We start from the raw sequence: 12,662 nt of genomic DNA on the forward strand, positions 1-12,662 counted from the left end.
GCCTGCTACCCACTGTGGGTCACTATTGGGATCTGGTCAGAATTACTGTTTGGGTAACTTCATTCTACTTCCCAGAATTCCCCCTTTCCTGACTTCATGTCTCTATAAAAAGAACAAACCTGAACCAGTTGCGTGGCAGCAGCTCTCTTCTGAGGTGGCTGCATTTCAGGAACGGGTTAAGCTATGGAGGAGCATACATATTTTCCAGGAATTGCTTCCCTCTGTCTCTGCTTTAGGAGCAGACACAGTGTAACTTTGCCTAGAACCAGACAGCTGAGTCACTAAGGGTTTGCCAGTGGAAGTGAGAACCTTCCACCTCTGGGTCACCAGTTCTAAACCAGCCCAAGCTGACAACAAGAAAGTCATTGCTATCTGATTGTGTGGTCATCTATGGGAAACAGATTTGGTCTTGGTCCAATTCTTAGTGAATAAGTGTCCGCACCGTCAAAACAGGCATTAAGAGACCCTCATTGTTGATGCACTTTGTCCAGAGGCCAAAGTTTGGGAATAGCCATTCAGCCAATAGAGGTTGTTCCTCAAGGCAAGTCTGAGGGGACTTGTTGGAGGAACTTGCACTGTTGCTTCTTCCCGTGTTTTGATTTTTCTTGGGCAACGGGGGCTTGTTCTACTTGCTTCTGTCATGGTTAAGTTTTGTTTTGTTTGCGTCTGATATAGGTGGTGGTTGAGGAAATCTTTAGAACACACATCAGATTGAAACCACTGTGGTTTTCAGAGCGCACCTTACTTTGCACGTAGTTAACCACGCAGTTCCCCAGTGGTGCTGGGCTTCCTGGTCCCGTGCATGAGACACTTTGTGCAGCTGTCTCTACTAAAGGTCTTCTGGGTTTTCTGCTGATAGCACAATTAAAAACCTGACCCGCTGCTTAGATTACCTAGCACAGTGTTGACCTGAACTTGATGGGTTAGTTATGGCTCGCCACTGATCACATCCAACCAGAAGATTTATAGGTTCTTGTCCAATTCAGACTACAGGGTTCAAGAACTCGGAGAGTTCTATAGCAGGAGAGGACTCTCGGGGTGCCTGGCAAAAACACTTACACTGAGAACAATACCAAAGTGACAGAAACTTTGAGATTAACAAAAGAATAATAAAAGTTATGAAACTTACAACTGCAAAACAGAATTCCAAAACTCCTGGTGGTAACATTCCTATTGTAAGTACCTTAACTTAACATACTCACACCCTTCCTTGAGGACCCGGTAATAGGAGGTGAAGGACCAGCCTCACTCCTGTCATGCCCCATAACACGATGATGAATAGTTAGAAATGCTGAGTAGCTATACTATAATGCGCAAGCTGAGTGTGATAGAAGATATTCTATAGAATATAGGAGAACAGACTAAAGGAAGAGCTAAAGACTAAAAGAGTGAGCTCAAAGAGAGCTAGAAGAAAAGCTTAAAGGCTGCTAAATAGAAAGAAGCTAGAAGAGCGCTCCAGACTTCTTCTGTACAAGGTATTTTATAGGATCCTGACACTGTAATTCAGACCCAACCTACTATACCCAATCTTATTTCTGTACCCTAAGAAATTTATGGGTACCCTTATCCTATAGGTTAGTGGATTATGACACTTAGTTTCTATATATTAATAAGGATTATCTCACTCCAAAAACTGCCAACCTAGGCTCTCTTGGCGACTTCCAAGTTGTGGTGTACCCTGTAGTTACCAACTGGTTGTAGACGCCGGATAAACCTGTTCAGTGTTTGTGTATAGTTCTCCCTTTGGTTCCCCAAAGTGCAGGGACCACTCCTATCTGTGCCAAAGGTTACCAGCCTTTATGCTGACTTACTCTTAACTGATTATACTTTTAGCTATATAGCAGATCTTACCGGATATTACAGGCCGGTAGGCTGCTTGCGTTTCAGTAAAACATCTTATTAGGAAACACATGCCTCAACACATCCTAAATTCAAATAAATTAATACTGATAAAATATAAGAATGAAATGGATTAATTCAGAAAAAGAAACATTAGTTGATATGGCTGGCTGGATTAGCAGGATATAAGAGCTAGCAAAGTAATCCTATGGGCTACACCAGTGGTTCTCAACCTATTTACTATTGTGGGCCACATCCAGTACTACGTGTATGGCCCTGAGGATGTCACATGGGCTGCAGGTTGAGAACCATTGTCCCAAAGCCAGGGTGTCTAAACTTGGCCCTAAATTAGGACCACATTGAAAACACGTCTGAAGCTATGGGCTGCACTTGTCTTTAGGCTATAATCACCGTTCTGAATTCATTTGTTTTGAATAAATGACTCTTCATCATGAGCTGAGCAGTTTGGGGGGGATCTAGGCCACCGTTTCTCAAATGCGGACACCAAGGTATTTTCTTCCTGCCACACCCACCTGGGCAGTGATTGGGGGAGGCAAAGCAGTGGTCCCTCCCCCAGGGCCACCAGCAGGGGTTGTACCCTGCCATGCACACTTCCCCCGAGGCACACATGCTGGAGGAGCAGGCAGCTAGTGAGTTCTCCACCTTCCCGGGGACAGTAGGGTTGGGCTCCAGCCCTGGGGTCGCGAGCAGCGGGCTCTGGCCACGGAGCTCCAACCCTTGGCTGCAGGGCTCCCCGCCCATTGTCCCTGGCCCCTACTGCCTCCGCGAGCCTGTCATGCTACCAGCACTCCTAGCTATCTTCAAGACGCCACTGGCTTCCCGAGGAAACTACAATGCATCAGTGATCTTCCAGAAAACACCATCCTGGCCACTATGGATGCAGAAGCCCTCTACACCAACATTCCACACAAAGTTGGACTACAAGCCGCCAGGAACAGTATCCCCGATACCACCATGGCAAACGTGGTGGCTGAACTTTGTGACTTTGTCCTCACCCACAACGATTTCACATTTGGGGACAATGTATATCTTCAAGTCAGCAGCACTGTTATGGGTACCCGCATGGCCCCACAGGATGCCAATATTTTTATGGCTGACTTAGAACAACGCTTTCTCAGCTCTCGTCCCCTAGCGCCCCTCCTCTACTTGCGCTACATTGATGACATCTTCATCATCTGGACCCATGGAAAAGAAGCCCTTGAGGAATTCCACCATGATATCAACAATTTCCATCCACCATCAACCTCAGCCTAGACCAGTCCACAGAAGAGAGCCACTTCCTGGACACTACAGTACTAATAAGCAATGGTCACATAAACACCACCTTATACCGGAAACCTTCTGACCACTATACTTACCTACATGCCTCCAGCTTTCATCCAGAACACATCACATGATCTACTGTCTACAGCCAAGCTCTAAGATACAACCGCATTTGCTCCAATCCCTCAGACAGAGACAAGATCTCTATCAAGCATTCTTAAAACTACAATACCCACCTGCTGAAGTGAAGAAACAGATTGACAGATCCAGAAGAGTACCCAGAAGTCACCTACTACAGGACAGGCCCAACAAAGAAAGTAACAGAACGCCACTAGCCGTCACCTTCAGCCCCCAACTAAAACCTCTCCAGCGTATCAAGGATCTACAACCTATTCTGAAGGACAATCCCTTACTCTCACAGATCTTGGGAGACAGGCCAGTCCTCGCTTACAGACAGCCCCCGCAACCTGAAGCAAATACTCGCCAGCAACCACATGCCACACAACAAAAACACTAACCCAGGAACCAAACCCTGCTACAAATCCCGGTGCCAACGCTGTCCGTATATCTATTCAAGGGACACCATCATAGGACCTAACCACATCAGCCACATCATCAGGGGCTCTTTCGCCTGCACATCTACCAGTGTGATATGGGCCAGCAATACCCCTCTGCTATGTACATTGGCCAAACTGGACAGTCGCTACGCAAAAGAATAAATGGACACAAATCAGACATCAACAATTATATCATTCAAAAACCAGTTGTAGAACACTTCAACCTCCCTGGACACTCAATTACAGACCTAAAAGTCACAATTCTTCAACAAAAAAACTTCAAAAACAGACTCCAACGAGAAACTGCAGAACTGGAATTAATTTGTAAATTGGACACCATTAAATTAGGCTTGAATAAAGACTGGGAGTGGATAGGTCATTACACAAACTAAAAACTATTTCCCCGTGCTAATTTTTCCCCTACCTTTACTCACATCATCTTGTCAACTGTTGGAAATGGGCCATCCTGATTATCACTAAAAAAGTTGTTTTTTCTCCTGTTGATAATAGCCCACCTTAATTGATTAGTCTTGTTACAGTTGGTATGGCAACCCTCATTTTTCATGGTGTGTGTGTGTGTGTGTGTATGTGTATATGTATATATAATATCTTCCTACTGTATTTTCCACTTCATGCATCTGATGAAGTGGGTTTTAGCCCACAAAAGCTTATACCCAAATAAATGTGTTAGTCTCTAAGGTGCCACAAGTGCTCCTCGTTCTTTTTGCTAATACAGACTAACACAGCCACCACTCTGAAAGATAAAAATGATGTCACTGGCCTAGATTATCAGATCTTTGAGGCTGGGATGGCCCAGTACTGTGGGGTTTTGGTTTAGGACCAGGACTCTGAGATGCTACCACAATACAAATAAAAACATCCTGAAGCTTGCAGACTGTAGGCAGTGTTTTGTATCAATACAGTGCATCCTCCTCAATCTAACAGCACTTGATCTGAGAGTAGATTGAATTTTCTAAGGCTTTACAAGTGAGTTTGTTAGTCTGAGTTAAAAATAAGACTGGGATCTCTACAGTTTTTGGGGAGGCTTTTTAATACTACTAGCAAATAAGGTATTGGTTTCTGAGAATACTTCAATCTCCCTGGACATTCAATAACAGACTTAAAAGTGGCCATTCTTCAACAAAAAAATTTTCAAAAACACACTCCAGTGAGAAACTGCAGAACTGGAATTCATTTGCAAACTGGGCACCAACCAAATTAGACCTTAATAAAGACTGGTAGTAGATGGGTCACTATGAAAACTAATTTCCCCCTGCTGATACTCACACCTTCTTGTCAACTGGTTGAAATGGGCCACTTTGATTGCACTGGCCTCATTAGGACTACAAAAGAGATTTTTTTTCCATCCCTTGGTATTCACTCCTTTTTGTCAGCTGTTGAGAATAGGCCACATCCACCTTAACTGAATTGGCTCGTTAACACTGCCCCCCCCACTTGGTAAGGCAACTTTTCATGTGCTGTGTATTTATACCTGCCTACTGTATTTTCCACTCTATGCATCTGATGAAGTGGGTTTTAGCCCACGAAAGCTTATGCCCAAATAAATGTGTTAGTCTCTAAGATGCCACAAGGACTACTCGTCATTTTTATCTTGGTTCATGGAACATCCCTACAGTACTATGTCCTTCTGCTTTGCTCTCTACCTGTCTTATACCTCTCCTCCTTCTCTCACCCCCTCATTTTTCTTTTCCCTGAGTTCTCAAACTCCACCTCCTCCTATCCTGCTACCCTGACTATTTTCCATGCTCTTACACATCTACAAGTCACCTGTGCCTCTCCTATTAACCGCTAGTTACAGCAGTTCTATTCCTAGCCCCGTTTTCCCTATCATCTCACCTACCTTCCATTCCCTGCTTCTTTCTAACCTTATTCCCATCCCTTCTCTGCTCCAACTGAAAAACAGTACTGCCATCAAGATATGCAAATACCCAGGTCTTAAATTCTCATATAGTATTTCCCAGAGCCCGGCACACAACCCCCACCAGGGCTCTGCCCCACACAGCTCTGACTGAATTTAAGCCCTGCAAATACCACACAATATTATTGGAATCCTCATCTTCCTTTTACCCTTTCTCCCTCTATACTGCTTGCTCTCACTCCGTGTCATGTCTTAATTCAGTTGTAAGTTTCTCTGGGCATGGACTGCAGATGTTATCTGTTCTATAAAGTGTGTGATATGCATAAGCAGTGTGGTGAACAATGGGTAAGCAAGAAGCAGCGTTCTAGAACTCAGTCATTAGAAGGTGGTGGTAGTGGGAGGTTTCAGCTACACGGAGGCATGGTGGGGTTCTGTACGTAGGCTCTAGCTGAACAGGACATGAGAGTCATCATTTATGGGTGTTGAAATGTGAAAACAAAAAGCAGAAACTACAAGGGAGCAAGCAGCACTTGACTTCATTTGGAGCTACATAAGATGTAATTAGTGATGTGGAAGTAGATGGTGTCTGTCATTAGTGACCACAGACTTACTGCGGTTGACATTGGACCGAAAGTTAGAAGGAAAAGAGAAATAAAGAATTTCTTAGAAGGAAATATTGTGCTTGTGTGGTGGGATGGAAACGGATTATACCACAGGCAGCAACCTGACCCTGAGTGACAGTTGCCAAGGTCACCATATATTTTTTCGTACTCTAACTTCCTTTCTGTAATTTAATCTTGAACTTCTAGAAATATGGGTTGTTAGTCATGGTTAGAATTTCCCCGGAGTGTGATGGTGCACTCGTGAAACCATGATGAGGGGTGGCCCAAGTACTAGACAGGCAGACTTAGAACCAGTTGATGGAGTCAACAAAATAGAAGATAAGGGTGCATCAGTAGATATAACTGGGACTTTTTAAAATCCTTTGATTAAAATCCCTCAAGAGTCTGTTAAAGAACCGATCTTGTAGGGTAAGAGGTAGAAGGCTGTAATGGTCTGGAATCTGGCTCAGAGAGTAGCAGGAATAACTAGTCAACTTTCGACATGGTGGGAGAGGCTAATGAGGTGCCCCAAGGAGCCATAGTAGAATCAGCATTTTGTTTTATCTTCTAGCTGTCCCCTGCCTCATTATCTACACTCCTTCCAAGCCAGGTGGTGGGAACTGCTGCCTCCTGAGGAGGGCCAGTCTGTACTCCACTCTGCTTCCATGGCCCACTGGGGATAGTAGTTGGCATTTCCTTCGCAGGGCTGTGAGCATGCGGGTGAACCTGGCGCAGTTCACAAGCTCCTCTCGCGTCAGGTCCATGCAGTATGGGTTTCCCAGCTAGTTGCTAGATGACAGAGGATTTGGGAATAATGGGCTCAATTCTAGGTTCGAGAGGGGAGCATTCTGTAGTGGTTCCAGGCCCTTGGCCCTCCAGCCTGTCCGTATGGCCGGTTCCATCCATGCTCAGCCTTAATTTCGTCCTGAATGATTTAGGTCTGGCGTAGTTATAAGCAACAGAAAACAGTGTTACAATGAAAACTGGGGGGCAGCCTTGACTATATGTGTCGACCTGCACCACCTGTAACCATCAAGTCATAGTGACTGTCCCACTATCTATCCCACTGTTAAACCTGTCCTATACACCAAATCCTGATGGATTAACTGGCCAGGTTTATGTTCTTGGTTCTGCCGGTGACTTGGCTACTCGGGTGGCACTGTTATATCCTAGGGGAAGGTGATGTGAGCAGTAGAGTACGCCTGCCCCAAGAGTGAGGTCAGTGCATAGCAGCAAGTCTGAATTCATGCAGAATTATTTCCCCATGTATAAATGTGGCTGCCAAAATGTATTTAAGTAGACTGAACAAATACATGGCTGCTCGTGCAGATCTGAACGGCTTCATCTGTGATTAGAGCAGCAGCTTGTGTATCTGGGTGTGCTGAGTTCTAATCCCAGTGTTCCTGCTCTTTTGCTGTGTTTTGTTTTTTTTTCCCCTCCCTCAAGAGCAGCTTCCCTTAACTTGTCACCCTTCAGATTCCATGAGTTCTGCATCCGAGGCTGGTGCATCGTTGGGAAGAAACAGACGTGTCCATACTGCAAAGAGAAGGTGGATCTCAAGAGAATGTTTAGTAACCCGTATCCTTTTCTGGCCTTGGGACCAAATCCCAGCAACTTCGTCTCTTTGGTTTGCCTTGCACCTTAAAGATTATCTGCAAACTTATTAACCAATCACCATGACAGCCCTGTGCTGGAGATGGGCAGGGACGGTTGGGTCTCCAGGAGCATCTTGCTTCTAATCCCAGCTCTTCCACTGATTCCCTGGCGTACCCTAGGTGCAGTTTGCTTTTCCTTGAAATCAATGGCAAAACTCTCCCAGTCCCTTAACCGCGAAGGAGGCACGGGGTGGAAGAATGAGCACACATGGCAGTAAGGAAGCCAGTAACTTGTATGGCCTTGGACATGACACTTCCCTGCCCTTCATCCCCCATCTGTAACTGTGATGCTTCTCTCGCTCCGTCACAGGGGTTGGGGAGAGGACTGGTGACCTTTGCCAAGTGCTTCAAAATAAAGCCCTGTGTAAGGGGGACCGGCGATATGTTTCTCCACCTCAGTTTTGCTTTCCCTGTCTTAAGCATCAACTTTCAATACTTCCCTCTCCCCCGTTGCATGCCAAGGGATGTATTGGCCACGGCTTCCTGCCCCCTCCCCCGCCATTGGCCTGGGACGGCGAACCGTGGCCAGTGGGAGCCGCGATCGGCCGAACCTGCTGACGTGGTGAGTAAACAAACTGGCCCGAGCCACTAGGTTGCTTACCCTGGTGAGCTGCGTGCCAGAGGTTGCCAACACCTGCTCTAAAAGATCCTACCTCCCTCAATGTGTACCCTGTTATCACACCCCCTCTGCAGGCTGCTCAGAGGGGTGAGGCAAGTACTTCTCTTTTTCCCCCCGCCCCCGGCCGTTAGTGCTTGTGTTTAGCTTTTATTCTGGCAGGTAAGAGTTGGGGGAATTTTATGTCTGGCTTGACTTGGTAAACATGGCCTCATCTTAGCAGATCAGCTCTACATGGGCTATTGGCTGCTTGTTCCTAGTACCATTGTAGCTGCAAAGCTGAGTTGAAAGGGCGAGGTTCTAATCATACCCTCATCAGAACAGTGCCTAAGGATATTCTACGCTACCCCGCCCAGCGCTGCGCAGCCGTGTAGCATAGCGCCTTATGGGGTGAAGACCCCTCCCCAGTACTTCCCTTGTCATTCTCCAGGCCAGAAACCCTTCCTCCGTCCCCAGGCTCCCATTCCAACACTGAGCTGTGGGGTGGGGATACCCCTCAGCACGTGGATTTCACTATTCTGAATGCCATTGCCAGGGGCTAGTGCCAGCGACTCCATCAGCAGGGCCCAGAAGGTCGCCGTTCTGGACACACAAGAAGGGTTACCAAGGGTGATGCTAGACCCCAGCCCTGCTGTTCTCCCCCACTGGCACTGCCTACCCTGAGCCCGTAGCCCACAGAAATGAAAGCCCAGCTGTATGATCCCTGCGGTGGAAGGCCCATCTTTATGTGCTATTATCTCTGGTTGTCATCTTGATACTGTGTGATAGGTCCACTTCCTCCAACCTTTCTGCCATAACCTATAATTCTGCCATCCTCAAGTCAGAAGTGCAAATAACAGGGCTGCATGCAGAAGGCTTCAGCTAGGTAAGACACCTGCCTGCAGCCTTCTGAGCCAGTCCCATGTTTCTTTCTGCTTTCCTGTTTTGCTGCTTTAACTCTTTCCGCGTACAGCTGGGAAAGGCCCCACGTCATGTATGGGCAGCTGCTTGACTGGCTACGCTACCTGGTGGCCTGGCAACCCGTTATCATTGGACTGGTACAAGGTATCAACTATATCCTGGGGCTGGAATAAATCCTGAGCGGCCAGTGAGCCGTGGACATCACAGCAGGACTTCGACAGCAGTGGCGGAAGGCAGCAGCTGGCCAGGAAGACTTGCTTGTATCATTCACCTCTCAGGATCTTACATGCCCACAACACGTCTCCGGGGACTAAGGGAAAGACTTGGCACTGGCCAGCTCCCAGCAAAGCGGGTTTATGCTGGGGTGGGGGAAGGGTATTCTTTTTTAAAACAATTATTTTAAATGAGCATATTTAAAACTTTATATTGCAGATTAAAAAGGAAATTAATGTTTGTCCCACTTCCCTCCTCCAACCACCTCTCCACTTAGTTGTCTTATTCCCCTAGAACAAAGAAAGCCAAGCTGGTTTTGGAAGCTAGCAGAAACCTCTCTCAGAAACCCACGGCAGCTTGCTAGGTACCTTCCCACCTCCTCTGGCTAAATCAGATCCCTCGCCACTTGCTCAGGTCTCTTCTTCACAGCAGTTGCCAGCGGCTCTGCTGTAAGCTGGTGGCAGAGGGCTCCTGTGGCCCTTGATCGCTGGAAAAGCCACCTGGATTCCCCCGTAGTCAGGGCAGGATTCTGAAAGAGTAAATGCAGTTAACCAGAGAAAAGGCGCCTGCTGCGAGCGAAGCTCAGAACTGTGCAGCTGGAGGCATGAGACCTAGGACTTAACAACTCATGCCCCAGCAAATGCATCTACATGCAGAACGACCTAGGAATCCACCTGGGGTTAGTGCTGCCCAGGAGAACAGATGCAGAGCGCTGGGCCCGTGAGTGGGGGGCTTGCTACAAAGGTGGAATGCAGTCAGGTAGCCGACTACAGCGAAGGGAGGGTAACGTCCCAGCCTGCATCGTGTGTTCAGTGCATGGGGGAGAGACTACACGTGGGGCATGCCGCTGCCTCCAGTGCACGACACTAAGGGATGAACGAGGACGTACTCGCCTCTCGACCTGGCGAGCCAGGTACTAAACTGAGGAAATGAACCCGCCCGTCTGACCTCTGTTATGGCCACAGTTTAGGGGGCAAGCCACCTCTGTCTGCACTCTTCCCTTTTTTGGAACGTTCAGGCTAATGTAACATTTTTCGATGGCAGTGTATTTTCTACTCGCTGCGCAGACCTGGCCCGGTTTGGGTTGGCCCCCCCGCCTCCTACTGTCATCCCAAAAAGGGGACGGCAGAACAGGCTGCTTGGGCTTGTTTGCTTTTCCCAACAGCTCAGAACAGACAAACCTACTTAAGGGATAAGTGTCAAATTGCCCCTTTTTTGAGCTTTCTCTGAATGAGGCTGGAGGGAAAAACCTGTTTGGTTGTGTTGAAATCCAAACATCCTACCAAAGGGCGTGTAAAGAGATGTTCTCTTCTTCTTTAGGAGGACAGCAGAACCTTGTTTCAGGCCGCCTGGGGCGCCCACTGGGGGCGACTGCCTTTTACTATTTGGCAAGTTTAATAAAAGGCTTTATCGATATATTCTGTTCACGTAAGGCCAGATGATGACTCTTCTTCACTAGCTGACTCAGCAGTCCCATTGAATTCAAGGGAACCCTTTGTGGTGTAATGCACTACGCATCTTGAGTCACGGGGTCAGAATTGGGCCCTGATAAGTTTCGCTTTACCAGCGGGTTGTGACGCATGAGTTACAGATTGTATAAGCAGTGGTGTCTTAGTAACTGGAGACCTTGCTGCAAGAGTTGACTCAGTCTCAGACGGGGATGAGGTGGCCACTCCTTGTACATGGCACACAGTGAGTGAGCTTTGACTGGAGCTTGCCTTACGGCATACAGATGAGCTCATGATTTAGAGAGACGTTTTCAGGAAACACAGTTCAAGCATCTTCCTGCCACATTGACTCTCTGTGAAAGCCTGGGCATGCTCAATGCGCAGCCCAGGAGTCGTCATGTTTGGTGGGCTTTCGTGTTAACTTCCCCAGCACATGAATGGGCTTGCAAGGTCTACCAACAAATCTGATGTCTGCTGGGAAAAAAGCTACATATATTATTTGTGGTGGTTACGATCCCCGTCCCTCTCTTTAAATTCTATAAAGAAATAGTTAATATCGTTGCCAAGTGTATGAATAATAAGGGACAAAGGAGCTGGGTGCAACAATCAGGTTGCAATACAGCCGCAGGAATGTTCTACAGAGGGATCTGCTAGGTCTATGGGGCCAGGTCTTTGGAAGTGTCTCTGGAACAAAAACTTTGACGTGTGTCGGAGAATAGGGACGTGGACAGCAATCCTTGGATGTATCCATCTGCCTGTGCTCCACAGCCGGACTCTGCAGTTCTCCAGGCAGCATGTGACCGGTTGTGGCAACGTGAGGTCCTGGCGTATTATGGTTGTTTAAGGCTTTGTGAATGAGCTCTGCCATCTTCCACTTCATCTTTACCGTGACGCATTTGCAAAGCGTTGATGCTCGCAAGCATGTCTTTCAGTGACCGGAGAGTTAGGAAGTCAGTCGCCCAGGCCCGTGGAGGGCTGCACATCTTTCTGTGCTAGGTGGCTTTCAGTAGATAGCACAATATTCTGATTGATCAATGGTTCTTTGCCGCATGGTTCCCCAGGCTAATGATCATTCCCATAAGACTGGCAGTGTCAGGAGAAGCGAAGGATGGTGCCGAAGGACTGAGGTACATTGGCAGATCTAGGCAAAGGTCCCAGGATCAGCAGAAGCATGGTCAGCCACAAGGGTTATTGAGGTGCATTGGCAGGGTTCTTGGGGAGAATGTTCTACTCAGACCACTGTTACTCCTTCATGGACACTCAGTTAACTCCAGGTTGGTTCTTATTGTTACATGGGCTGCATATTTACCTTACTCCATGCACGTACTGTATATATCAATAGAGCACTTCCACGGATGTTTGTTCTAACAGACATATTGTGGGGGTTTTAAAACAAAATAGTTTCTAAATCTGCCCACTGAACATGGATGTATTGTTACTTCTGGGGGCAGGGAAACCAGGTGAATTCAAATTGGGGAGAGCAAAATGGTGTCTATCAGTGACTGTCAGAGTTTACGGTGTGGAAAGAAGGGAAGTCCGGGAACAGCTGAAGCAGATCTCCCTCTGAACAAAAGCCATGGTTTTCCCCAACCTCTTGGTGAGCGCTCTGAAGCAACGTTAACTGTATCTTTTATTTGCTCTGGAAGAAATCAGACTTGACTGTAACCCT

General features: G+C 47.2%; 1 protein-coding gene across 2 annotated transcripts in view; it reads left to right on the forward strand.

Moving 5' to 3' along the window:
* RNF121 (ring finger protein 121) overlaps nucleotides 1-10,875 on the forward strand; it is a 37,588-nt gene extending 26,713 nt beyond the window's left edge. For both annotated transcript variants that reach the window (XM_039545077.1, XM_039545086.1), the window contains exons 8-9: nucleotides 7,638-7,739; nucleotides 9,385-10,875. In XM_039545077.1, coding sequence (XP_039401011.1) covers nucleotides 7,638-7,739; nucleotides 9,385-9,505 — 223 coding nt within the window. In that variant the 3' untranslated portion in view covers nucleotides 9,506-10,875. The remainder of the gene's footprint in view (nucleotides 1-7,637; nucleotides 7,740-9,384) is intronic.
* The last annotated feature ends 1,787 nt before the right edge of the window (nucleotides 10,876-12,662 follow it).

Source organism: Mauremys reevesii, linkage group 1 (genome assembly GCF_016161935.1).
Source record: "Mauremys reevesii isolate NIE-2019 linkage group 1, ASM1616193v1, whole genome shotgun sequence".
Lineage (NCBI taxonomy): Eukaryota > Metazoa > Chordata > Testudines > Geoemydidae > Mauremys > Mauremys reevesii.